Source organism: Pogonomyrmex barbatus, unplaced genomic scaffold (assembly GCF_055798465.1).
Source record: "Pogonomyrmex barbatus isolate J1 unplaced genomic scaffold, ASM5579846v1 scaffold17, whole genome shotgun sequence".
Taxonomy (NCBI): Eukaryota; Metazoa; Arthropoda; class Insecta; order Hymenoptera; family Formicidae; genus Pogonomyrmex; species Pogonomyrmex barbatus.
In genome coordinates, this window is record NW_028297113.1 from 2,864,574 (window position 1) to 2,887,713 (window position 23,140).

Below are 23,140 nucleotides of genomic sequence, written 5' to 3' on the forward strand. Positions count from 1 at the left end.
ATTATTCGCCATAAAAATTAATTAAAAAATAGTATCTTATGCCTGCAAATAATTTGAATAAGAAATAATTATTTTAAATTGACAAATATTATCATTAAAAGTAACATATCGAAAATTTTGGTTAAAACAACATATAGTACGAAAACTATTAAAAAATTTTCAAACAAACAATCTAAAAATTTTTCCTAAAGCTATTACATAATCAAACTGATTAAATTAGTTTTCGCTGTTATGATAATGATACACATAAATGTGTCACAGAATCATTTTTACAATAATTATATTCAGGTAATCTGTGCTGAAAAAGATGCGGAAAATGTACTTTGTCTTCCTTTCTTTAACGAAAAAAAAGAATTTTTAAATAAATCAAGGCTAAATTTTTAATTAATACGCAGAAAGAATAATTTTGCTAAAAATTTGTCTGGCTATAGATTTAAAAGTAATTTTATTAAATTATCAAAATATTTATGCAGAGTATTTAAGCATAATGATAATACTGCAAAATATTTGATACTTTAGCGATCAATTTGAGTGATTCAAGTAATTACTTTAATAGTCCAATAAAATTACTTTGAGATCTGTATGTGTATCCTTATGCCAAATTTATAAATCCTTCTGTTCTTCTGTGAATGATTTTTTTATTGGACTACATAAAAGTGTCACTTAAGAGCCGATCACTGATAAAGAAATAAATATGAATTCGCATGGTGACCGTGGTGAATGATGGCCATCATAATGGAAATAATCAAGTGAATATATTTTTTTTTATCATCATTATTTTTAAATATGCAATTTTATATATAAAAATTTTTATATATCAAATTTTATTATATATTAAATATTTATATATTAAAAAGGATATGATATTAAGATCAAAAAATCTGAAGCACAATTTGTTCATTTATGCTTTAATTCTTTTCTCTTTTGCATAACAATAATATATAGTTCTTTTCAATATTCGTAGAGAGAATTTGCTAAAGTAAATATTTGGCTGATTACTCAAGATAATTCGAATTGTGAAAATAATCATGTAAAACGCTCAAATTGATTGCTAGTAAAAAGTTTTTATATCATTATGTTTAAGTGTTCTATATTATTATTCTGATAATCCAACAAAAATATTTATAAATCTATGTTTAATAAAATTTTTAGATACGTCAGCAAAACAAAGTTTCTTTTCGCATTCATTCAGCAAACGAAGAGCATCTTATTTCTTGAAACATGTAATGTTAGACATGTTATTTAAAACAAAAAAAATAATATGTAATCAAGCAAGCATGATTGCATAAATCATAAATTAATAAAAAACAAGCATATAATCCCAATAATTATTACTATCGAACGCGATTATTAGAAACGAGATACATTCATATGATGCAATCGTACTTATGTTGAAACAAACCAGCATTTAATAGATTTTGCGATGAAAATATCAGAGCGGACAGTACACAATTAGAATTTTTCTATCCTCACATTCCAAACTGAGAATCTTTTTTTTTTATTTCTTTTTTATTATTCTTTTTTTTTTTTTTAATATCAAAATGTAAACTTGTCACAAAGTGACAAATAAATTTTGATACATTAAAAATATTCAATACATTAAAAATATAAACTTAAGTTATTTAATTGTTATAGTTTTATTATATAAATATATTATTTCCTAATACTATTTTTCTATTTTTACGCAAAAGTAACCTACGTTCACGGCTTTCTGCAGCTACCGCACTTGAACATTGCATGTATAGTGTATCAATTATCTCTTAAACGTACTTAGCGTTTGAATAGTACGAAGAATGGCTCCGTAAGTAAGTCACCACGTTCGTTTCGTTTGCATTAAGAGTTAAGACAAATTGCTGGTTGAACCAGCTACTCCGCAAGAACATTGCTCTGTAATGAGTTACGGTTGATCGCGGATGCGGATTACTCGCGCTAAAGCAGTAGTGGCCAACTACTTTTTCCAATTTATAGCACAATTTGACCGGCAGGGCTCGACGCGTATCGCTTGAAACACTTTTACTTTTTTTCATAATATCGTAATATTTTACGCAAAGACAGGATTAATTTCCTGACACTAAAATATTCACTTGCGTATTGCATATAATTGTTAATTGACAGTTTACATCAATCTTCTTTAGAGGAAAAGCCTTATTACAAAATGTAGGAGATTAAGTTAATAATAAATGTACATTTCGCAAAAATAAAATGCTAAACAGTCAATTTTTGAATACCAGAAATAAATACAACGAAAAAGAAAAATCAAAAGAATATGAGCAGACGAGAATTCATTAATCTTTCTCAGAACGACGTCTCCTCAATGTTTAAAAGATGTTTACCGCAATCTTTATGCGATATTGACAATTGTGTCTGAAGCTCTTGCAGTATTCTGCGATCATTTTTTATATTTCGTCGGCATTAGTTGCGAAAACTTCTGAGAATTATAGTGGATGATATTCATCGCTTAAGGATTAATAACAAAACAATCTTATTTTATTTTCCTTACGGCTACGATTATACATGCTTCTAATTTTTACATAAATTAATTAGCACACAATAAACCAACAGATGTACATCGGAAATTGTAAAATATAATTTATCCTTAAACTACTAACAGTGTTATTACGCAAAATCAAACGTTTCTTTTTATTGTATATTTTATTATTATATATACAATTTTCAATTTATTGCTATATACATACATTTTTTGATATAAATTAGAAATTTTATTAATAATATCAAATGTATATGTAAATACAAAAAATATTTTATAAAATTTCCGAAGGAGTAAACTTTCATAAAACAAATGTCAATTTTTTTTCTATAAAATGTATAAAAAAATTAAAAAAATAATTTAAATATAATTTACACGATGTATAAGCATAAAAGCAAGTATTAAATTAAATAGTTTGTTTGATATTTATTTTTGCAAACAAATGTGAGTTCTTCTGTATTATAATCATATAAATGTAATAATAAATTATAAACAAGTAGAAATCATACTACAATTATTTATATATTGTATATTTTCTATATTAATCTTTTTTTATTTTTGAAAAAATTTTTTTTTTAATAGATTTAAAAGTTCCTAGAAATAATTTTATTAATAGTATGCATTATTCAATTTGCTTCTAATAAAATGGTGAGCACACATTGGTAAGAAAGAAACTGAAACGCACGAATTTCTTATTATGCAACCGTGATATTTTATTCAGTTTATCATTAATTTTATTATTTATAATAATTTATAATAAATAAATTATTATAATATTATTAATTTATAATTAATTTTCAACTTTGATAATAGACATTGTCTTCTACGAAGCTGCGATGCTAATTCTCGAACGTAATATAACTGTTAGATGACATTTGATATGTTAATTACGTATACTTTGAACCTTGAAAACGTTAAATTGTATAGAGATAAGAACACTGTATATTATTAAATATTTTTCTTGATCGTCATTATAGATAGAAAAAAATAGAAGAGAAAAAATAATGAATCAGTTTACACAATTAATCATATTTGTTGCTATTTGATGCGTAATATATAATGACACATAATGAATAATATATAATATATAATTATAGACAAATTTTTTGGTTTTTCTATTTATAATATAAATAAAATTTTTAAATAGATTCTAGAAAATGGACTATTAAAAACATTAGAAAAATGAATTTTTAATAAAGTTATGAATAAATTTTGGCTTTATGTGTCAATTAGTTATATTTAAACGCAAAATGGATTTAATAAAAGGAGAAAATTAAATACTGCATATGATTTTTCATTTTTTGAGGTTCGCGAATGTAACCGTATCCTTAGCAAACATGTTAAAAGCATACGCATAAAAAAGACAAATAACATATATTAAAGATAAATATTTGTCTTGAGAGATTTCATGTCATTATCTTTAAAAAGATAATGCCAGTTTTGTATTTGAGTTTTTATTTTCTTTGCTCTTTATTTTACACTTTTTAAAAAATTTTATACTTTTTGAGAACATTCTAATTTAATACTTGAAATAATAAAATACAAAATACAGAGTTTCATATCAAATATTTCATATTTAAAAAATATTCGTTTAAAAGAATCCTGAAGCAACGGTTAAACTTTAATAGAAAAACATCTTTTAAACACAGTTAAAAACACAGTTAAAAACACCAATGTAATTATCATCACTTTTAATTCCCTTATCAGTATTACCATTTTTCATAAATATTAAAATACTTATACTATATAGAACAAATCAATTGCTTGTTGATTATAAAAATAAAATTGATATGACTTGAAAAATTAATCACTGTTTCGGAAATAGAAAAAAAGCTTTATTTTAGATAATCACAATAAATTAATATAATTAATTGAAACATTACATATTTTTGTTAAATAAACTAATTGCTTCAAAATATATTAAAAATATAAAGAGAAATACAAGAGTAAGTAGTAACTTTTTCTTCATCAAACGTTTTTATAAAATATGTTACTTCTAATAAGATACTTAAAATCTCATATTTATTAATTATTCTAACAATACATCTAAAAAATATTCTTCTGAAATTATTAAGTGATGCATTAAGAAACGCAAATTTCCGAATGCTGCCTCAATTCCCGACATTTCGAAAAATCTTCCATAAAATAACTACATATTTCTACGCTTAGTATTAATATTTTCCTACTCTGTTGCAAATCTCATCTTTTGTTTAAAATTTATAGAAACAAAGCTTCAAATTTTTTTATAAGCAACAATAAAAGTATGTGACAATAAATTAAAAGTCTAAATTTTTTTTTTATTTAAAATAATTTACATCTTAATCCATCCATTTCTAAACAATGGCACGTTAAGTCGATTATTCGCATCTCTCCAAGTTTATTGTTATCTTTTTCGCGTTGCCGATTGTGCTCACTTGAGCAATTGTCATTGCGGAGATGTTTATGATAGTTGTATGTATCGTGTATATCAAAGAATTAATAATGTAACATTATATTAATTTCTGTTTCTTTTGTTTAAAAAGATAAATGATGCATGTGTAGCACGTGTCTAGTAAATTAAAAAAGAAAAAAAACAGGTAAGCAAAGGTCAATGTCGTGGAACCACGAAAAGATTTGCGACGACTACACGACATCCGCTCATTTTAATTGCTAATCATTTCGAAATCCTGAAGTTCAATATCGTAATTTTGATATTTGCACGCCGAGATTTGTAAAGAATTTAATTTCGTATAATAAAAAAATCGAACTTTCTTAACATTTTTCACGACAATACATTTATATATACAATTAATATAATATTATAAAAGCATTATGTAAAGAAAATTGAATCTGAAAATTTATACCAGAATTATTAAAATTAGAAAGTAATTATAAAATAATAAATTAATAATCAATAAAAGCTAAGGAGGCCTCTATCTAATTTATAAAATATTACGATGTATTTAAATATCCCCATTCTTCTTTGATCATATCTGCTGCTTTCTCGGCGATCATATGAATATGTATATTTGGATGTCCTGTTGTAATTTCAGGCATAATGGATGCATCTGCTACTCTCAATCCTCGAACACCGATTACCTGCCACATATTGAGTACGAGCTAAAAATTACAATAAATCTCGTACACCGTGTTATCCTCGATCTACAGTAGGTGTGTAGTAAGTCTTAAACTTTATATTTTAAGCTACATAATTTCCTACAGTAAGCTACATAAAGTCTTTCCTGAGCCGTTTTAAGTCGTAATCCTCAAATTTTAGAGACTCATTGTTAGCCAGATCCTAACAATAAAGTGTTTAGGATTTAAAACAGCATCGCTTTTTCAGCAGAAGTCACTTTTTGATTCAGCAGAAATTATTTATCATTAGCTTAGAGCATAAAGCTTAAGGCTTATTACAGGCTATTATCGATCAAGGACAAAGTCTAGGAATTATGACTCAAACAGTTCAAGAAACGCTTTTTGTCGGGAATTACGTCACTTAAAACATAAGACCTTCTTATTATATCTTATTATAGATACCGAGAATTATACTCCGCGTAAATACTTCATTGTCTCGTAGCAAATACCTTTAACCTGGGATCGACAACGGCAGTTGGGTCTTCCCTCGGTGACATTTTGCAGGTGCCGCAAATATGATAGATCGTGTTAGTTATCGTTCTTATCGTGCATTCCCAAAAAGCGTCGGAATCATATTCGTATTTTTCACATCCGGGATACATAACATTCGCCATTCGCAGATCGAACGCCTGCATCGCTTTCGTCTGAACGAGACTTATCGCGATTCTGATACCGGCGATCATCGTTTTGACGTCCTCCGGATCGTCGAAATAATTCGGCACGATCTCGGGTTTAACGTTAATGTCATTAGCCAACAACGTTATCCAACCGCGACTCTTGGGTTTCATCACTATCGGAGAGATCATGAAGCCATAGCTGCCGATGTATTTCTCCCATATCTGACGTACTTGGGACTTCAGATTCATCACTGTCGGTAAAATAAAATCTCCGTTTGGCAGGATACCGGTAAATATCAGTTCGACATTCGGACCGATATTCAGATCGTTAGATTCCCGTGGGCGCGTGGTGTTGATGGTGTTGATGAAAGCGACAGCTTCGATCCCGCACGGAATCGTGAACGGTCCCGATCGCTTCAGCAGATAATCCGTGATATACGATTTAAAAGGATTTATGTATTCGAAGAGATGTAGAGTTAGCGGCTCCTTTATCGTCCACGCGAGCCCTAGGTACAACGTGTGGTCCATTAAATTCTTACCGACCGAAGCGTCCCGGACAACCTTTATGCCGAGCTCGGTGAGACGTTTAGCCGGCCCGATGCCGGACAGCATCAGCAACTGGGACGATCCGATGGTACCCGCGCATAGAATCACCTCTTTTCTCGCGTACACGATTGTATCCCGACCGTTCTTGGTAAACTCCACGCCGATCGCCTGATTCTTACGACGATCGATCAGCACCCTTTTCACCGTGGCCTCGAGGGTCACGTAAAGATTTTTGCGGTCGCGCGCGGGATGCAGATACGCCCTGTTGCTGCTCACGCGGGTACCATTCACGATCGTATTCTGCACATACGAAAATCCTATCATATCCTTTCCGTTATAGTCCATCACCAATGGATATCCCAGCTCCTTGCCGGCTTCCAGAAAAGCCGCCGCCAACGGCGTGCGAAATGTCGATTGGCTGATGTGTACCGGTCCATCGGTGCCGCGGTATAAGCTGTCGGATCGCAGCTCCGGAATATCAATACTTTCCAACTTCTTGAAGTACTTGAGAACGTCCTTGTAGGCCCAGCCGTCGTTCCCCATCTCGGCCCAGCGGTCGTAATCCTGGGCGCTGCCTCTGGTAGCGATCATGTAGTTTAGCACGCTAGAACCCCCAAGCACTTTCCCCCTTGGCATAGAGCAACTATTGTCCTTCATACCGAGGCAATATTTCTTGGACGATTTCATCCGATACTTCCAATTGATGTTGTCGTCCAGCTGTAGAAAGGGAGCTACCAAGGGCACGTCCATCAAAAGGTTCTCGTGGGATCCGGCCTCGATCAGCAACACTTTTACCTGAGGGATCTCGCTCAGTCTCGCGGCTAGAGTGGCACCGGCCGTACCAGCACCAACCACTATGAAATCGAATGTGAATCCAAACCGCGGAGTCCTGTCTGGTATTTCTTCACTTAGAAAACGCTGATTGTCCCTCCTGATGTTGAGCACACCGAGACCCAGCTTCAGCTTATTCGTCCAGCTCAAGGTGCTTGCGTTATGATAAATATTATAATACCTATCCACCGATTCCCGCAACGAATCAGTTGCAACACTGATGCCGATGAGAATATGAAGAATGAGTAATTTGCTCAGTAATTTGCTCATGATAACTGGCCGTGTGTAGTCGAAGTGTAGTAATAGAAAAATGGAAACTTTGTTTGAATGCTCGTCAATAAATACTTATATTATATAGGATACAAACTGGTGGCACACTACTGACTATATAAATACGTTTCATTTTAATAAATAAATTATTAAATTCCCTCTCCACGTCCTCTTTCGCTTGAAGTCCCCTCCAGAAATGACCTCTGTCGAAGTCGAAAATATAATACATAATTTAGCACACATAATAAGATGCGATTTTTTTAGATAATTTTTCATCTTTTGTAAAACCTCGGATCCTCGAAATTATAAAATTTTTATATTTGAATTGCAATTTGCAGCGCTATTTTTTAAAACACTAACACATGTTTTTTGATAAAATATGGATTTATAAATTTATGTACTCGTAATTGTAATTATTATGGTCGTCTATTCGCTTCCCATTAATAATTAATTCTCGTTCTGCGTTTCATGAAAAATTTAATTATCTAATTTATATGAAATAATTTATATGAAAATGTCTCTTCTTCTATCATCAAATATTAAAAACCAAAACTTTTTTATCATGCTGTCAATCAACTAATTGATGGAGCAGGTTGTGTTCTTTCAATCTATCATCAATAACATGAACAGCATTTTAGATTTTCATTGACAATACGATTTATTTCAGCAAAACGAAAATATTATTTCATACTTATTCGCGAGATTTATTTCGTAAACTTCGACATGTCATTGAAAGAATATTCATGGGATAATATATATTATTATCATTTATTATTATATTATCATTTATTATTAATGAAGTAGGGGTCGAGACGCTTACAAATTCATTGCACAATCTTGCGCATGAGCAAAAATTATACATATATACTTATTCAAATAAATCTTCATCATTAGTCAGAATAACTATACTATACGATAAAAATATACGCATATTGTAAAAATAAATTAAGAAACTTTAGAAAAAGTCTCTAATAAATAATTTATAAGCTCAATTTGCGAAATACAACTATTTGTTAATCATACAGCATCAAGTATTTATCATTCTTGTATGTTACATAAAAAAAAAATACAGTCAGGTGGACGATACAATCAGGAAAGATTATATTAGGTGTACGTAATACAACACATATAAATGCGATGAATTGTGTATTTTCGTCTGTAATACAAAAGAAGAAAGATATGATCATAAGTACGAGAAATGCAAATCTCGAATTACTTGCCATAAACAGAATTATTTAAGCGTATTCATGGAGAAAAGGAACGATCGTGATTAAAAATCACTCTGTCGTATCCTCTTCCTTTCGCGCTAAAAATTGATAAAACATAATATATCTATATGTACATCAATGTGCTATTGGTGCGGACCCTATTTGTTGGAAGCACTCCAACATAATTTATTTATCACAGTAGCACCTCGACTGACGTCATGTCTATATATATATATATGTGTATATATATATATATAAATCGTGCGAACGCTTCCTGAAAATCTATCTGTATCTGATGAATTCAGCTACTGTACGGTAACGGATTTTAATCGCTAAACGAAACAAGAATACTCAGTCTAATGCTGTGCACATTCACAGTTAGGGTGTACTTTGTTTCGTAAGCTAATAATATCGCACGTTGTTGACGAGATCCGTCAGCAGATGAGCTAACGACTTGTCTGTATGTATTAAGATTCTTGAGCATTCTCATCATGTTTACGAATAAATCGTGCGTTGAATGTACTTTTAATTCGCGCAGACAATTATCGAGCTAATACGGTAATTATGAAAAGACGACGTCCTGCTTCATCGGTTCAGTCGCACATTTCATGGGTCATATACCGAGATAACTGCAGAGGATAAACGCGCCGCATATACATAAGACTATCAGTATGATGACAAACCAGAATGGCAGTGTATCTGAAACATTTCAGAAAAATATTTATTTTTACAAATTCTACAAAGGCAATTGTCGCGATATTCGTTCGCGATAAATATAACGTACTTACGTCTAAACGGTATGCTGTGTATACAGATCCTGTTGTCCACCGAGATACTGACCACCGCGGTTTCTGTGTTACTCGTAATCGCGGGACCGTCTAATTTCGTTGGCAAGAATTCCAGACCGGTTACAAACATGCTGTGTGCTCCAGGCACATGAAGCGCTTTTCTCAAGCTGAATGCCACGAATATATCAACACTGCCCGAGAACATCGTGCCGACAGCCACAAATTTACCATCGTCAGACACGGCTAGCGCTGACAGCGTTTCCTTATAGGAAGCCGATTTGATGACGGTTCCAGTATGGGCATCCCACAACTGCAGGAAACTGGGATTTTTTCCTGCGACAGCATTCGAAAGCACGAATAGATCGATCTTCGTTTTGTCCTCCGTCAGTTTCCTGAATCGGCATCTTTTGTATATATACTTGGCTCCTTCCGGTGACGTCCAAGTGAGCTCTTTGTTCTTCGTACCGTCGTTCAGATTCCACAGGAAAGCTTTTCCGTCTTTAGCAATGCTCACCAACAGACTACCATCCGGACTAAAATCCAAGTCGTCTATCTCCTTTCCGTGCGCGTCAAGATCGTGCAGTTTATGCAGTTGCGGAAACTTCCACAATCTGACTCTACCATCCGTGCCACCAGTAGCCATGATCGTCCCTTGTAAGCTAACCCTGACAACTCTTTGTAAAGGCTCACCATTTCTGCAGGCAAAAAAGTTTTTATTAGAAATCGGTAAAAATACTCTTTGATATTATATGCAACAAACTATCATAATAAATGTAGCAAATTATCTTACCCGAAAGCTGTTTGCACACTATCGGCAGGTTTAAGAATCAACTGCAATTTCTTGCTCTTGACGTTAGAATTGTCGTCTTTGATTTCCTCTATCCTCTCTTTTGGCGATTGCGGTTCCTCTATTTTTTCACTGTTCCTCCTATGCCTAAGGCCATCTTTATTAGTTGTATTTGCTGTCGACCCTTTAATCAATTCTCCATTTTCCAAAGTCACTACTTTGGGGTTTACATTATACAGTTGACAATGACTCTCCTGACCAGCAACTATCCATGTCTTCTTGCCATTGTTGTGCGAGGCACAGTTCATAACCACACTAGGACCCGTTTCATGTCTAGTAACCTCTTCAGCAATAAAGTGCACTCCATTATGTGATAATTCAAAAATTTCCTAGAACAACAAACATATTCACTTAAAAAAGAAATGACATGTCAAGATTTTAAATCAAGAAAAAAAATGAGAAGATTTTATTAGAAAGAAGACAAGAAAATAATCCTAGCCAGATCAAAAGTAAATTTTGCAAATCTTATTAGCTGTCAAAAACACAACAAATTATAGACAGCAGATTGAATCCATTTAAATCATCATGAAATGACATTCTGCTTGGTTTCCCGCTAACAATCTGATGTAATATTATAAATCAGCAAATTCCACTGATAGAAACAACAAGTTCAATATAGAAACAATCAACGCCAGTTTATCACAACATTTTATTCGAATCTGCCCTAATATTTTACGCTCGTTGAGATGTAAGTTGCACGAGACACTCACAAATCCATTGGCAACGCCAGTTTTAGAGGAGCCGCCTCCACCACCCACCAGGATGTGCCTGCTGGTAAGCATCTGCAGGGTGTAAAGGGGGAAATTCACCCTGGCCAGAAGGCCGCCTTTGTTCCTTCTGGAAGGCATGACGCGGCAGATTTCTCACCATTCACTAGTCTCGCGTATCAAGGTGACTTCCTCGAACGTCTTCGTCGAGAACGGCGGATTCTGCGGGATCTTGTATTCCGGGGTTCTGATAATCCGGGATCAGCACTGGCCGGAATCGCGCGCGCGACGTCCGCGTCCCATCGTCGATCCGGGACGGGTTTTCTAAACGGGAACACGCGGCTCACGTGTCACCGTCGGGACGAACGGCACGGAGGACCAGGTGATGACGGCAACGGCGAATGGACTTTGCGCGATAAAACAGCGGAATATTGTACACGTATTCACTTGAAGCGGGCCCGCAATTGAGCGCTCCGTTGGGAGATCGCGCCACTGTACTGCGACAAGGAGCAGCAGCTAAAAGATTATAAAGATGATTCAAAACAACCCCCTTGTCCCTTGATTTGATCCCCCCTCCCCTCTCCCCCCCCCCATTTCTGCTCAAATTTCTGAGACGATTTTTCCTTTAGCTCAAAATTTTATTTAAAATTTAAAATTGAATTAATAAAAAAAAATAGTTGGTTAATAGTTAGAGACTGGTTTGAATTATCCTGTAGAAGTAAAAAAATATCAATTTTTGTCAACGTAAATTGTTAACTTATTTAATGTCAACTTAATTTAATGTCAACTTAATTTACTCCGGATTTGTCCGTAGTCTGTTGGGGAGCATTGCTAAAGACGGAAAAGCTTTCCTGTGGAATCTGAACGACGGTACGAAGAGCTCACTTGGACGTCACTTGAACATTTTCTTTCTTAGTTAGTTTTCACAATTACAAAAAGATAAAGAGTGAATTGTAGATACAAAAAGAAAAAGATATAAATGCCATCGGTAGGCTCTGTGTCATTTCCCACCTATCTATAATATATTGCAAAGATAATTTTAAATGTCAATTGATCAATATATTGATGCAGACTGACACTGACAGCCTATATTGTCAAAGTGTTTATTATTTACGAAATCCGAACAAAAGATCTAAAAAGATTTAAGAAAATAACTTAAGAAAATAATTTATTTATATTATCGATAATAGAAATTAATTATAAATCGTTTATATGATATACATTGTTTATAAGTTCAGAGAGCAGAATTAGGAAAAATTATATCAAAGAATACTCTTTTGAAAGAATATTCCTTTGCAATAAAATTAATTTATTAGAAAGCTGGACGATATAACTTTTTTATAATTTTAATAACCGAAAGATTTGCAAAAGACAGAAAAGCAAAAAGCTAAGAGAATAATTGGATATGCAAAACTCTTCCAAAATTCATTTATAAAAAATTTTTTGTAATTGATAAGCGGATCGCTTCCTTCCTCTATCCTCTCTCTCTCTCTCTCTCTCTCTCTCTCTCTCTCTCTCTCTCTCTCTCTCTCTTCTCACTCTTTTATCTTTGATTCCCGCAAGATCGATGTTCAAGCAAAGAAACCGACAGTTGATAATTTTCTGATTTGGCTGCTCGAAGCCAAAATGTTTCTCAGTCAGCTGTGCTGCTGGGGGGGGGCGTCCGAACTCCGAACCTAAAATGTGTTAAAATGGCAGGTGCCATAGTGCGTTGTTTTCAGATTCCGAGGAGACAGCTGGGTGAGTTTTGAATATTCACTTATTATTGTTACTTTATGTGTCACTATGAATGGCCGATAAACCGATCGCCACAAAGCAGCGTCTCGCGCGCCTTCGAAGACATCGCCTCGCTCGTTGCGACGTGTGTCGACGAGGTTATGTAATTAAATTAACTTGCGCTATATTTATAGGTCTCCTCGGATCGAGTTTGAGTAGCCAACAGCAAAGAACACTTGCCGATGCCGCCCCAGAAGGAAAGGTGAAGTTTTCTGACATCTATTCGTTCGACAGTTGCTGCCCTTCTCTCCCCTGTGCTTTCATTCCTTATGTTTCAAAGTCTTTATCTTCGACATGTTTATCCTGATTTAATAGTAAACCTAAAGTTAACAAGATGGCTAATAGTGGCGTCTATGTTGTTAACATCTTTCTATATCTCACAGAAAAGAGGAGGGCCCCTGGACGATCAAGATCGTATCTTCACGAACCTGTATGGCAGGCATGACTGGCGGTTGAAGGGTGCATTGAGTCGTGGCGACTGGTATAAAACTAAGGAGATAATAGAGAAAGGTGCCGATTGGATCATCAATGAGATCAAGATTTCCGGGCTAAGAGGTCGCGGTGGAGCTGGCTTTCCTTCTGGAATGAAATGGTCTTTCATGAACAAGCCATCCGATGGCAGGCCGAAGTATTTAGTAATCAATGGCGACGAGGGTGAGCCAGGGACATGCAAGGATCGTGAAATCTTACGTCACGATCCACATAAATTAATAGAAGGTTGTCTGATCGCTGGTCGCGCTATGGGAGCCTGTGCTGCTTACATTTACATACGCGGCGAATTTTACAATGAAGCGTCCAACACACAAATCGCCATAGCCGAGGCTTATCAGGCTGGTCTAATTGGAAAGAACGCTTGCAACTCCGGTTATGATTTCGATATCTTTGTGCAGCGAGGAGCAGGCGCATATATCTGCGGCGAGGAGACTGCTCTTATCGAGTCTATCGAAGGAAAACAAGGAAAACCTAGATTAAAACCACCGTTTCCGGCCGATGTCGGCGTGTTCGGGTGTCCTACAACCGTCACCAACGTCGAGACTGTAGCAGTGGCGCCTGTACGTGTCACCAATACATTTTTACTTCTACATTATTTTATTTTCTTTATTCTCTTTCATAGCTTATTAATAATGTCATATAGACGATCTGTCGCCGAGGTGGAGCATGGTTCGCTTCATTTGGACGTCCACGCAATCATGGAACGAAGCTATTTAACATCTCCGGTCACGTGAATAATCCGTGTACCGTTGAGGAAGAAATGTCCATTCCTCTGAAGGAACTGATCGAGAGACACGCGGGAGGTGTGATCGGAGGATGGGATAATTTATTAGGTGTTATTCCTGGTGGCTCTTCAACTCCCGTCATTCCTAAGAGGTAAACGATCCGTCGTCCGATTCAATTTCCTTCTGAAAATCATGATCGAAAAATTTCAGTGTGTGCGACACCGTCTTGCTCGATTTCGACGATCTCGTCAGGGTAAAGAGTGCGTTAGGTACTGCTGCGGTAATCGTGATGAATAAACAGACGGACATAATTAAAGCTATCACTCGTTTGATGAGTTTCTACAAGCACGAATCCTGTGGTCAATGCACACCTTGCCGCGAGGGTATCAGTTGGATGTATAAAATACTAAAGAGGTAGGTTGATGATAATTTATTTAAAAGAACGCACAGAGCAGAATGTTTATTTTACAACCATTGGAAGTTTTTTGATGATAAAATTCCTTATTCCTTTAAATTAAAAAAATCCAAACTCAAGAGAAAACTTTCAACAGTTACAAAACAAACGTTCTGCTGAATGTGATCATTGTTATCGAGTTATACAATTTTTTTCGCAGATTCGTGGATGGTAATGCCGAGGTACACGAGATAGACATGCTATGGGAACTTACGAAACAAATAGAAATGCATACGATATGCGCTTTGGCGGACGGCGCCGCATGGCCTGTGCAGGGTTTGATTAGGCATTTCAGACCAGAGATCGAAGCGCGCATGAAGGAACATAAGCGAGCGGCGTCGAAAAGTTGAGAAATCGAAGAGGGATCATAAACCGAAAACTAGATAAAACATAACAGCAGATATTTAGAACAATCCCTGTAAGATTTTATATTTATTCTCAGTGTACATAAATGAATTTAACGTTATAGTCATACACGAGAATCTAATTGTGATTCCCATGTAATAATGTTCTTCGAATCCAGACTAATGTCTGTCCCGGAGATTCGACTAATAAAAGAAATCTAAGAGAAAAACTTGACTTGATATTTGAACGCGTGCATACGTAAATTGTAAGTAAGTGCTCCTTAGAAAGACCATTTTCGTTGAGATAAAATTAAATCGGAAATCTCGTAACGTTTAACGTTTACGAAGGAAAATAAAACCGACGAAGCAATGTGCTCTGGAGCAAAAGTTCTCGTCTAATGACGGTCATTCGCCGCGAAAAACTAGAGAAAATAATCATGATAATCTTAGGTACTTTACTTTAATGCAAGAGAAGACTCGATGCTTGAAGATTGGTTCGATGGTAGGCATCAGAGAATTTATAGATTTTAATCTATTCTATGCGAATTGCAAGCGATCCATCTTACCTTTTTTAAACATGACATTCTGAATAAAATGGCGACGGTATGAAAATATGCAGCAGATCGATGTGAAATTTTGAGTAAAGTATACAATATCATAGGAAAAAGAAACGTTAGATCGTATGCGCATGAAAATTCAATTTATCCTCAAATATTGGTCGAATTTATTTAGAATCGTATATAAGACTAACATTTATATACCGCGTTCTCTCATGCAAAAATTTCCTCATATTCGCTATTTTCGCGGGAATTACGTCACGCCGCGCGTTGCAGGCTCTCGAAGTACCATTTGCGACGGGTTACAGCCATAATAACAGGCGAGATATTACTTGAAATAAATAATGCAGTTATCGAATGGAAAATACGATGTTTTTGCCGAACTCTACGATCAGTCAGAATGAAGCGATAGCCATCCTTCCTTCTATGAATCATGCATACGATACTTACGATATGGAACGAGAAATGGTAAGATCGGGCATGTTTTCCAGAGATGAAAATATTCACCAGCAATTTTTGTTTTTTATCGAACGATACATTTTGCATTTATTCGTTCATCATACAAGAGAATCCACTAGTTCTAACGTTCCGCCGAGGCTACAGTATGGATAATAATGTGTGTTTAGATACGGTACAATGTGCGTATACAATACATATATACAAAAGCACGTTCGCTCGTTCCGCAGACGCGTCCGCGTCCGTTCTCCCTGTCTCACGTTCTCTCGCACTCTCTCCCGCTCTCTCGCTCCTTTTCTCTCTTACCGCCACTAAATCAGAACTGTCTTTTTCGCGGTTTTCTCAAATTATCGTTAGTTACTTAAACAATATATTTAAGCTAGCCATTACATTCTCTCGAGATAGCTCGCCTTTTCCGGCGAGCTATCTCGATTGTGTTAGTAAGCGCACACACTGTCTTTTATGATAGGTCCGTTGTGTTATGTTATCTCGGTCTTTTTTATTCTCTGCTATGTGTATACATACATACATACATACGTACACACATATATATATATATATATATATATATATATTATTTATATCAAATCCATTTTATTCTCTCCGTCGCGCAGCCGATATTACATTTCCCTTTTATTTTCGCTTCTCGTATTCATGACTCGCGGGCAGTGATGGCAAGATCGCGGCTTGTTCCAAGTGCTTCAGATTGAAAATATCTAGGCACGATACTAACGACGCACATTTTTCCTCGAACGTCTTTTTAGGCACTAAACGTATTCCATTGTATACATCGCAGCGAGCGTTAAGCCTTAAGTAAAGAGAATAACTGTATTTTCCGGTGATCGTATCTTGATCCCATCGAATGTCTGACTTTAAAAAGAATCTACTATATAAAATAGCTATGCCATTTTCTAAAAGCCGTTCCTAAGGTTCTCCGCTCCCGTTTTTCAAAACCGAAACGGGAATTTATCCTAAAGAGGTATATACTTGGCAAACAACACACAATTTCCAACTATATACTAAACATAAATTAACAACGTGTACGCCGTGGCAGTACAAACTTAATTTAATTTAAATCTCGTTGATACGATACGTCATATAGCGTATAATAATTGTAGGTCGTAGCACTTGTCGTCGGAGATCTCGGCAAACATCCAGACGCGATCGCACGTGAATTGGCCCCATTGGGAAAGAGAAGTGTGTGCGGATTATGACGTCCAAAGTCAAAAAATTTCGCTAATTTCATCGGAAAGCACAGTAATTTGATGCATTCGCCGCGTCTGCACAGCTCGCCCGATCGCTTTCTGGATCACTTCCCATCACTGCTCACGACGACTTAACGACTGCTCTCTCCCGACGTTAAAATACAGGTCCGCGAAAGCCGGCGTGACACGCGGAGCGTATTTTGTGTTGCTCGGCCGCTTCTCTGTCCGCTGCTCTTGTGCACACGTTGCGCCACATGACGCAAAACAGAACCTCGTAACGCATGTACGAGGGCTTCTTCGACGTCGACAGGCGCATCTAGCAACGTGAAATTGCCCTGAAATGCAAAGCTCATGAGATATCGGTAATAATAATAATAATAATAATAATAATCGTGATCGATTCTGCGAATCGGAGCGGAGTGGACAGCGGACGGGGCAGCTCGCGTGGAAGTTGGAGATGTGGAGATGAAGATGCTTCACCACGCTTCGCGTGTCTTTCGCGGCCTCTCGAAGGCGCACGCGGAGACGAGAGAACGCGACTCGTAATAAAATAAAATTGTAGCACGTTTCGCTCTTCGCGCTTTCACTCGGATTGTACTTGTTGCGATATACCTTGTCTTCCCGCCCTCCTCCCGGCGCGGACGGGCCGCGCTCGTCTTCTCGAGATCTCCCGATCGGCCTCGAGAAAAGGTACGCTATGCACGATATGATTGAAAGCTCGCTGGTCGCACGCTCTTTGGCATGATCATTGGCTGTCTTCCGGCAAGATCACGCTTATTGTTGGAGAACCCTGCCGCTGGATCTGCGCCACCGCGCGCATCGGTTCTCCACGCTTAAATATCTACCATAAAAATAGACGCGCCTCTATCGCAGTTTCTCTACGTCAGTCCCCTACCTATGCCACTCGGAGGATACGATTCCATCTCCTTCTTCTTCTTCTTCTTCCACTCCATCTCTTTCTCCTCGCCGTTGTTCCGATTCCACGTAGTCTATTCTCGAAACCGTGCGAAACCATTTGTGCACGCGTGTGAATGGGAATCGAGCTACTGTCCTCAATGAGAAACGTGGTCTTATCGTTGACGAACATAGGAAATAATGCCGATTACTCGTGCGATACGCGCGGCCCCAAGAAGAGACAACTCACGCTATCCTTCGAAGATTTGGCGAAACCTTAACCGCGATAAGAGACTGACGATTACCAGTAATAGAGACACCACATCGGAGAGATTAGTAATAGCATTAATACACGATTAATACCGATACATTTATTTATCTCTCTCTCTCTCTCTCTCTCTCTCTCTCCTTCTCTGTTTCTCGTCCTTCGATTCGCGTTTACGGTAATCTTTCACAATGATTATATTAGCGATACATAACCACTATACGATAATACGGAAATCGCAGGGCTTCGTTGAAATTGTTCCAAAGCCGGACCCGCCGAGATAAATTTACCTCCCAGTTATAGCTGACTTCTGTCAAGCCGAAGTACCGAGGCGGGTCTGATGCCAAGAGCAACATCGCTGCCGAATATAATCGATATCGCCGGTTCACTTCTGTCCGTCCGAAGTAAATTTCGAGTCAAATTCGCCGCGACGTGATTTAGCCGGGAACGTCTCCCGAGAACGCCGATCGAGCGAGCGCTCGCTACGAAATGTCAAATATCTACTCCGCGTCGTCGTTTATTCTCAGATGATAAGACGTTGCTTCTACAAAGCGCTGGAATTTTGAGAAATGGATCGAGCGAGTATCTCTCCCGTGAATCAAAATGTTCCGTAAGATTTGAAGAGTAACCAGCCGCGCGGGCCGGGCGACTTCTCGTAGAAAATAGACGAGAGACCGGCGGCTTTCCACGTTTGTATGTACGTCATAAATCAAAATGAATGATACGATCCATCGGAATACCATACCACCACCGACAGATGCATCAATCTTCTCTCACATGTTAGGGGTGGTATCCTCGCTCCAGTGGCAGTGACTTTTTGACCGCTGCTGCTCATAAAAGCGGCCGAGACTATCGCGTTTTCCCATAAACACGCATTTGTCCCAGTCTGCTAGAGCGTTCGCACAGATGATTTTTTATATACAATTTCCGCGCGCGGTATATCATAGCTGCGCCTGCTATGCGAATCGCTCGAATTACAATCGAGGAAAGAGTTATTCGATTAGTCATATCCTTTCTATTGTATATCGTAATTAAAATGAAAATAGAGTTATCTTTATAGCCTTAGCCTTAGCTTTACAGCCATCTTTATCTATTAAAACATTTTGATCGATAAATATTGTGGTAATACAATCACAGATCGCCTATATTTATTACAATATATTTTTTTTTCTGATGAAAAAGGAATAACTGTGTTCGTCGCTTTCCGGAAGTTGCAACGAAGTCCTGCGACTTGTAAAATCCACATTGATCAACCGACCGTGCAAAGACTTTCTTACAGCTGTTACATGCGGAGAGAAACGATCATAGGAACAATCATTGCACCTTATTGCGACACTCCTCGGCGTAACTTTATACCACATGATCGTACCAGGAGTTTACAGGTTTACAGGTTTGCTTGGAGAAAATTAGTAATTAGGAAATCCGAAACGTGTCGCGGCAAGACAAAACATAACGATGATCTGATTTATTAGTTGGCTCCCGAAATCAGGACAGTTTTGCAGTAATAGAATCAACAAGGTAACAACAGCCATCTTCTCGCTATGATTAATCCGAGTAATAAACGTCGCGTCTCGCGTCCCACGTTTCCCACGTAAGATTGTCCACATGAAGGATTTGCACGAGAGACTGCCAGAAATATATAAACGAAACGAGAACGCGCGCGGCGGGCAAACTCATTGCGAGAGAACGAACGCACGTTTCTTAAACGGTGAAACCGGTGAATCGAAATTACAAACGCGATAACGCCGAGTTGTCACTTGTGTATCAAATGATGAGTGCCCACAGAAATGTAAACATCGAGCAATGAGATTGTTCCAGCGATCCCATTTCTCTCGGATCACAGTCACACCCCGAAAAGTCCGACGGCCGGATTGCAGGGACACGCACGTCTGTTTCTCTGTGTCTGTGTCTACTCTGTGTATATATATCTGTGTGTATGCGTATTCGTCTACGTGTACTTGCTTGCGCACGATGGTCAAGATCGCTCATTGGCGGGTGGAAGGCACGGGATAAGGATATCAAAAGGGGAGGGTCGCGAGATTCGACGACGATAACGGCGACAATGACGGCGACGACGATTGCTCGCCGAGGAATCCGCGCGGATCGTCCTCGATCGCGTTGTCCGAACTATCGATCGTCGCCGGTCCAATCGCTCGCCGCCCACGCGGGCAGCGGCGTCTCGTACTCCCATCCAGGGCCGCAGTAACGCCACGCGTGCAGATACATCACCAGGTCCGACGGCTTCGGATCCCTGTACTTGACTTTGCACTCGTAGCAGTGCGGGTCGACGGTGACCTTGTCGTTGGCGAAAGTGGAATCCGGCGGTTCCGAGCCCGTCTGCGTTCCCACGGTGACCTTGAGGGATTCCTGCTGTGGTTGCTGTTGCGGCTGCTGCGGTTGTTGCTGTTGCAGCTGTTGTTCGTCCTCGACCAGGCCCGGGGTGGACGATGGTGAGGAACCGTTATCCTTGTCGCTGCCGGAGCCCATCATGCGCTCCTCCAATTCCAGCTTCGGCTTGAAGAGGCTCATGTCGGAATCACCGTCCATGCCGAGCCAATTTTCGGCGTTGTGAATACTGATGAGGTCTCGAACGAGCTCCTCGTCGGTCTTGCCGATATTGCCGCCTTTACCCTTGTGCGGTCCGAAGACTACGTGATTGTATAGAGGATCGTTCACCACCGGATAGCCGAGGTACTGTAGGTGAACGCGGATCTGATGCATGCGCCCGGTTTGCGGCTTGCACAGCACCACCGAGGATTTACCGTTGTAGCTGAGACGCTTGAAGCGAGTGACGCAATCCTTGCCCTTCTCGGAAACCTTGCAGACGCCGATCTTATAAGAGACGACCTCGATCGGCTCCGAGCAGATCACCTCCTCCTCGGGAAACTCACCCTCCACTCGGCACACGTACTGCTTGTGGACCTGGAATGTAGAAATACGACGTGTAAAAAAACACACGAACGCGATTACGGCCATCGGGTTTGCGCGCCAATGTAAGCGTCTTCGTCGTTCAATGACGGACGAGCGATGCCAGCTGCGCGGCTGTGCGTTTTTTTTTCTCGTATACCGAGAGCCGCATGTTTACGCAACCGACCTGTCGATTTCTTATTTGGTGCTCCATCTGCCTCGCCTTCTTCGGCGTTCTGCCGAACAGGAGAATGCCGCTAGTCAGCCGGTCCAGTCTGTGAATGGTTCTGAGATTTTTCAGATTGTACTCCTTCGCTAGGATGAAGACCACGGTGTTGTGCCGATAACGGCCGCATGGATGCACCTACGAATATAGACAGGTCAAACGATTATTTCATTTTCACGTCACGTTTTGTTCGAGTTTGATAAAAAAAAAAAAACACAACAAAAATTAAATTTTAATTACATTTTAATTACATTTTTTGAAAAAAAAAAAAATTCTCAAAATTTATTTCAATTTTTTTTATTCTGTAGTCCCTTAAAACCCGTGTTATTTTATATATTACGAATGTAGATCAGATCTGGATTGCATATCACAATTCGCAAAAATAGAAGATGACCTATTCTATTCTAATATTTCTAATATTATAATATTTTATTGCAATCGTTATAAATAAAAAAATGCAAATTATTCCATGAATAAAACTATTATCAAATTACCTTTTTAAAAAAAAGTAAAAAAAGGGTGTCAAGTGTAGTGGATGTTTGGAAAAAAAAAAAAAAAAAAAGAAACTTGTACCAAGTTAAAAAATAGAACCTAACTGACAACATCTTTTATTTAAAAAAAATGGAATCTAAGTGATATGTATCTCTGTATAGAAGAAGTATGTATCTCTTCATCGAAGAATCTTTTTACTCTGACCGATGGTAGTAATTTTAATTCTTTAAAAAAATTATGTTACGAAATTGCTATATCTAACTCAATTCTAATTGTAATCAAACTAAAAAATAAAATCTAAAAAATAAAATCTAGTATCTTTGTGATCTTTGTATTCATTGAAGAGTCTTCCTATTCTAATCCGAATGGAACTAGCTTTATTAAAAAAAAAAAAAAAATTTGTTTCTACATTGCCAACTCGATTCAAATAATATTATTTGTATAAAAGATTTGATATCAATAACTGGCGCCAAGTTATAATCCTATTATAAAAATTGCGTTATTCTACTAAACTCAAGTGATATGTATTAAAAAATAAAATCTAACTGACAATATCTTTTATTTTAAGAAAGTAGAATCTAAGTGATACGTATCTTCACTGAAGAGTCTTTTTACTCTAATCCACGTGATAGTAGTCTTAATTCTTTCAAAAAAAATTTGAATTTTGAACGAAGAATTTTCCTATTTTGACCCAAATGATATAAGCCTTAATTTAAAAAAAAAAAATTTTGTTTCCACATTCCAACTCAAATGACTGTAATAATGTATAAAATTTGTATAAAGATTTGATATCAATAATTGGCGCCAAGTTATAGTCCTATAAACATTGAGCTATAAGTCCACCTTAGTTAAATTATGCATTTCAATTGTATAAAAGATTTGATATACCATTTAAAAAAAATAAAACCCAAGCGGTAGTAACTTTAAATTA

The 23,140-nt window shown here is 37.2% G+C and overlaps 4 protein-coding genes across 7 annotated transcripts in view; 1 reads left to right on the forward strand and 3 right to left on the reverse strand.

Annotated features, from left to right (window-relative positions):
• Nucleotides 1-3,572: 3,572 nt before the first annotated feature.
• On the reverse strand, nucleotides 3,573-7,866 carry LOC105429385 (glucose dehydrogenase [FAD, quinone]-like). Its single transcript, XM_011642333.3, has 2 exons — nucleotides 6,052-7,866; nucleotides 3,573-5,566 (listed from the first exon to the last, which is right to left on the reverse strand). The coding sequence occupies exons 1-2, from the start codon at nucleotides 7,864-7,866 to the stop codon at nucleotides 5,420-5,422; spliced, it is 1,962 nt and encodes a 653-aa protein (XP_011640635.2). The 3' UTR covers nucleotides 3,573-5,419.
• Nucleotides 7,867-8,995: 1,129 nt separating this feature from the next.
• On the reverse strand, nucleotides 8,996-11,901 carry LOC105429361 (guanine nucleotide-exchange factor SEC12). Its single transcript, XM_011642297.3, has 4 exons — nucleotides 11,420-11,901; nucleotides 10,653-11,038; nucleotides 9,863-10,557; nucleotides 8,996-9,773 (listed from the first exon to the last, which is right to left on the reverse strand). Exons 1-4 carry the CDS (start codon nucleotides 11,555-11,557, stop codon nucleotides 9,688-9,690), a joined length of 1,305 nt encoding a protein of 434 aa, XP_011640599.2. The 5' UTR covers nucleotides 11,558-11,901; the 3' UTR covers nucleotides 8,996-9,687.
• A 1,100-nt stretch (nucleotides 11,902-13,001) lies between these two features.
• On the forward strand, nucleotides 13,002-15,437 carry ND-51 (NADH dehydrogenase (ubiquinone) 51 kDa subunit). The gene is made up of 6 exons (XM_011642298.3): nucleotides 13,002-13,156; nucleotides 13,327-13,394; nucleotides 13,576-14,244; nucleotides 14,328-14,560; nucleotides 14,620-14,823; nucleotides 15,024-15,437. The coding sequence occupies exons 1-6, from the start codon at nucleotides 13,108-13,110 to the stop codon at nucleotides 15,211-15,213; spliced, it is 1,413 nt and encodes a 470-aa protein (XP_011640600.1). The 5' UTR covers nucleotides 13,002-13,107; the 3' UTR covers nucleotides 15,214-15,437.
• An 840-nt stretch (nucleotides 15,438-16,277) lies between these two features.
• The window catches only part of LOC105429363 (pseudouridylate synthase RPUSD2), a 158,351-nt gene continuing 151,488 nt past the window's right edge, over nucleotides 16,278-23,140 (reverse strand). For all 4 annotated transcript variants that reach the window (XM_089074626.1, XM_089074628.1, XM_089074629.1 and 1 more), the window contains 2 exons: nucleotides 21,679-21,855; nucleotides 16,278-21,506 (listed from right to left, as the gene is read on the reverse strand). In XM_089074626.1, the coding sequence (XP_088930752.1) occupies nucleotides 20,712-21,506; nucleotides 21,679-21,855 (972 nt within the window). In that variant the 3' untranslated portion in view covers nucleotides 16,278-20,711. The remainder of the gene's footprint in view (nucleotides 21,507-21,678; nucleotides 21,856-23,140) is intronic.